Source organism: Syngnathoides biaculeatus, chromosome 3 (assembly GCF_019802595.1).
Source record: "Syngnathoides biaculeatus isolate LvHL_M chromosome 3, ASM1980259v1, whole genome shotgun sequence".
Classification (NCBI taxonomy): domain Eukaryota; kingdom Metazoa; phylum Chordata; class Actinopteri; order Syngnathiformes; family Syngnathidae; genus Syngnathoides; species Syngnathoides biaculeatus.
The window spans coordinates 38,123,608-38,128,040 of NC_084642.1; the positions used below are offsets into that span (position 1 = coordinate 38,123,608).

A 4,433-nucleotide genomic window follows, 5' to 3' on the forward strand; every position below is an offset into this window, starting at 1 on the left:
ACAATGGTCACTGTACTGCACTGAAGTCATTGAAACGCACCAACCTATATACTAATCCATCAACATAAAATGCTTGCCATTGTGTAAATTTATGACAAAAAAAAGCAGGAAGCATAAAAAGAATATTACATTTACGTGCATCTTACACTCTGTTTTGGCTGTTGGAGTTTGACGTTTAGTGGTTTGCGGGATAAAACTTAATACCAACAGCAAATTTAATGTGCTTCCTGCAGCACCACTGTATGCAGCAAATCTCTCCCTGAGAAATACAAGATAAATTCAGGGTTAGTTGGACAACACAACAAATTCACATACATGCAATAAAAACATTCATCTGTCTACTTGTGTGACGAGTCAATAAGTTCCTGGTCTGATGTTCTTTATCCATTCAATCATTATGAAAGGATAGAAATACCAGTTCAACATACAGAACTTTTGTGGTTCCCAATTAGCTATCACTCAGAGGTGGTGCCCAAGAAAAAATACTAGTATGTATGGATGTATAATACTCGCAGTATCACAATATTTGAGTATCAAAAGTGCCTTGATATCATCGTAGTCTTGTCTCAGTATAGAACAATGAGCTGTTCTGTATAAATTAAAATTTTTGGCCACGTTTGCGTCGTAGCTAGGGTGCTATAGCACTCTACTATCTTATTAGAATATATACAAAAAATACATTGATTGACTGACCTACATAACTGAAATGCTGCATTGAGATATGACCTATCCCATCTTATTGAAATAATTACTGTAGTGTGTGATGAATACCGAGATAAAAACAAATTGTGAATTGTGACAGTGTGACACTCACCCACAGGTTGTGACGAGATGGCCACCTAAAGTGGAGCCAGTTATCATTCCAAAGGCAAAACAAAGACCGAGTTTGGAGAGCTCATCAGCCCGTTTTTCAGGTTCTGAAAGGTCTGCTACTACCATCTGAGAAGCTGCAGACAAATGGAGGAAAATGATAACAAATTGGATGTTCCTTCAGGGGCTCTTTATATCACCAATGATCTTCTGCTGGTGCTTTAAACAGTATTTTTCTCCATATTACACTTGGAAATCCGCTACAATTTTTCACCTTGGTGTGGAATGCGACTACTGAGTACTAAACACATTTATTCGCTACCATTGGGCAGCTGTCGCCCAATGATTAAGATTATTGCCTGGCATTGTGGGGGACCTACCATAATTTCTGTGTAATTTTTTCCGAAAGTATTTTAAAAAAAGATATTCAATGTCTTATGTTACGCATGTATATAAATTACGGTAATCTGCGGCCACCAACATGAATTCTGACCTCCTTGGGGGGAGCTTTGCGTTTTACGATCGTTAGCGTAGCATATTTGTCACTACGGCACCAAAGATCATCAGAACGACTGCCCGTGAGTTTGTTTTAACTTAAAACTAAGACTGAAAATGTCGACTACAATGGCTGGGCTAGTTTTGCAGCCACTTTTAAAAGAAATGTGTCATCACTCCGGCCGATGACGCTGCCAACCCGGAAATAGTGTGGCAGTCCGAAACAACGATAGCTGAATGGCTTCACGTCGCTATCAAAAGGTGAGCTGAAAGTACGTAGTACGATCATAATGGGCACATTTTAAAAAAACGGCATAGCGCACACAATTGAAATGCTTGCTTTTTAAAAAAAAGTGCCCATTACGCACATTTCTACGTAGTTTGAGCTCTCATTTTTATGGCATCCTGACGCGATCAAGAGGTGCTACAGATTGTAGCCAAACGGGAGCAAGAGCCTGTGCTGTTAGCATGGTGAACCTTCCCCTCAAAGCACTGACAATAATGAGGATTAAGGGAACCAAGACCCTTAGGATTCAAATTTCCTCACAAACGCCATGGATGGCACAGAGGATGACATGCTGTGGGAGCAAGATGGAATGTTCGTGATGCAATCTATGAGGCACCGGAACTGGACCAACTCATCAATGATGAGTTTGACAGTGTGTCACAAACCATCGGTGCAGGGCTGGACCCAAATGTGGGACTCCAAGACGCAAGCATGATGTTAGGGGTGGTTTATTCAAGCAACAGGGTCATACTCGGTGTAATCAGTCCAAGAAGGCGGAGGCACAAAACGCTAAGCAAAGGCAGGATCCGAAAACGTGAAGCAAGGTCTGATGATTAGGAGACAAACTAGGAAACATGAACTCGGACTTGACGATGACTATGAAACATAAACTAAAACTGGACTAAACTGTGGTGGCACAGAAACGCTGTGATGAAGATAGCTCAACACTACACTATTCTCAGTGGTGGAGATTCCTACTGTGAGTGAGTGCAACTCACTAACTCAGGGCAACGAACTGGCTAATGCCAGTGACAAAAACTCCAACTTAAATGCCTGTCTAATTACAGTCCCAATGTGAAATAGCTGTGAGTGATGATAGGAGTCAGCGCCCAGAGCAGTGGCGTGGCTACGCCCCTCTTGGCAGTGGCCTAGCCCCGCTCATGACACAGTGATCCACCAAAGGTAGCTATGATGGATATTTTTCAGATTGGAGATGAGTCAGAAGCTTTTTTTGAAGTCTTGCCCAAGGATGTGAAATGTAGTAGATAAACTGCACTATGCACAAATGTTTTATGCACAAATATCCATCCATCCATTTTCTTAGCCACTTGTCCTCACAAGGGTCACGGGGAGTCCTGGAGACTTTCCCAGGTGTGAACAGGCAGGAGGCAGGGTACACCCTGAACTGGTTACCAGCCAATCGCAAGGCACATAGAGACAAACAGTCGCACTCACAATCACACCTAGGGGCAATTTAGAGTGTCCAATTAATGTTGCATGTTTTTGGGATGTGGGAGGAAACTGGAGTGCCCGGAGAAAACCCACGCACGTACGAAGAGAACATGCAAACTCCACACAGGAGGGTTATGCACAAATATTTAATGCAAAAAAAATATTAAATTAAACAGTGTTAAATTGTTAATTCAAGACTGTAATACATGTTATCAACTGTAATAATGAAATGGTCTATCATTGTTGGTTCAGGGGTTCTGTTCTGACAATTGCAGGGACCAGGACAAGCTTCTCTTGTGGCCTGTTCCAAGTTATATATATTATTGGTGCATCAGTACATGCACAAAGATTATTATTATTATTAATGATTGTAGTACAGATGATTTTTTTGAAAATCAATACAAGTGGAAACAATAAAAGTACAAACCTAGCAAAATAGAAATACAGATAATTTGTAATATTTTGAGCATATGGGTAGCAACTCATTGGTGGTGCACATTGTACATTGGTAGAAGAGTTTTCCTGATTTTTTTAGGTCAACTTTGGAAATGTGCATTATACTTCAGGATGCATTGTACTCGAGAAATTACGGTCGGTTCAAGACCCTGACCAGACCATCTGCCAACATCCCCTGGACCTATGGCTGTGACCAAGACACTGATACCCTGAACTGCTCCATGCGTTCCTCACCTGTCCCTTGGTCCAGTGTGTTCCACTAACAAGTATTTGTTAACTGTGATAGGTGAATTGCAGAGAACGCATTTCAATTATTTCAAATTCTTTACTTGACAGAATGTAGCAGATGATTAGCAAAGGTCATAATCAACATTCCCTCTAATTTTTTATGCGTCTGAGCAAACACACTAACTCCATGAGCGCCCCCTTTGACCACTGAGAGCAACATCAGACGTATGCAGTGTGGTCAGATCATTGTCATCCAATTTAGGTACATGGCTCAAAGATTCAGATTACGTCATTTACATTTCTATCAGAATATTTTTAAGAACAATTTTGTTTTTGCAAATTTACAATGAATATGTCAACAAACAAACAAAAATACATTGTTAACGAAACCAAGCCAACAATGAACTTTACATTTGAAAGGTCACTTGCAACTTTGTTTCATTTTTTTTTAAATCCACAATGATATCCCTTTCTGTTTTTCTTGGTGTAAAACTGAATTATTGCTTGCAGAATAACTTTAGCAATGCATGTAGAAAGCTGAATGATGCTCTCAAACAGTTTTAAGGTTAATGTTTTGTTGCCTCCTATATTTAAAATACAGAATTAGCTATTTATGGACTGTATTGTCTGTGCTTTCATCCTCGACCAGGATGTGACAAGGTGGAATTTTAACATTATACACCATCTCATCCTGTACTTTCTACTTTGGCTTCGGACCAGACTTTTTTGACTCAAAAAAGTGAAAATCTCGTCCAGTCACCACTTTTTCTTCTATTATTCACATACCCCGACATTCATTAAAGCAACAGCACTTTTTTTTTTTTTTTTACTTTTCCATTATCATTGAGAGTAAACACAAAGCAGCACTCTCTTTGCTCTCCATTGCCCAGACTGTGTGGGTGAACGGTGTTTGTAATTATGAGTGTACCCCTTTAAGAGCTGAAGGGGGGCGTAATCAGGTAAACTAGCACACTCTCAGCGCACA

At 40.2% G+C, this 4,433-nt stretch overlaps 1 protein-coding gene across 6 annotated transcripts in view; it reads right to left on the minus strand.

Moving 5' to 3' along the window:
• slc22a18 (solute carrier family 22 member 18) overlaps positions 1-4,433 on the minus strand; it is a 47,727-nt gene that overhangs the window by 11,165 nt on the left and 32,129 nt on the right. For all 6 annotated transcript variants that reach the window (XM_061815717.1, XM_061815716.1, XM_061815721.1 and 3 more), the window contains 2 exons: positions 815-947; positions 147-259 (listed from right to left, as the gene is read on the minus strand). In XM_061815717.1, the coding sequence (XP_061671701.1) occupies positions 147-259; positions 815-947 (246 nt within the window). The remainder of the gene's footprint in view (positions 1-146; positions 260-814; positions 948-4,433) is intronic.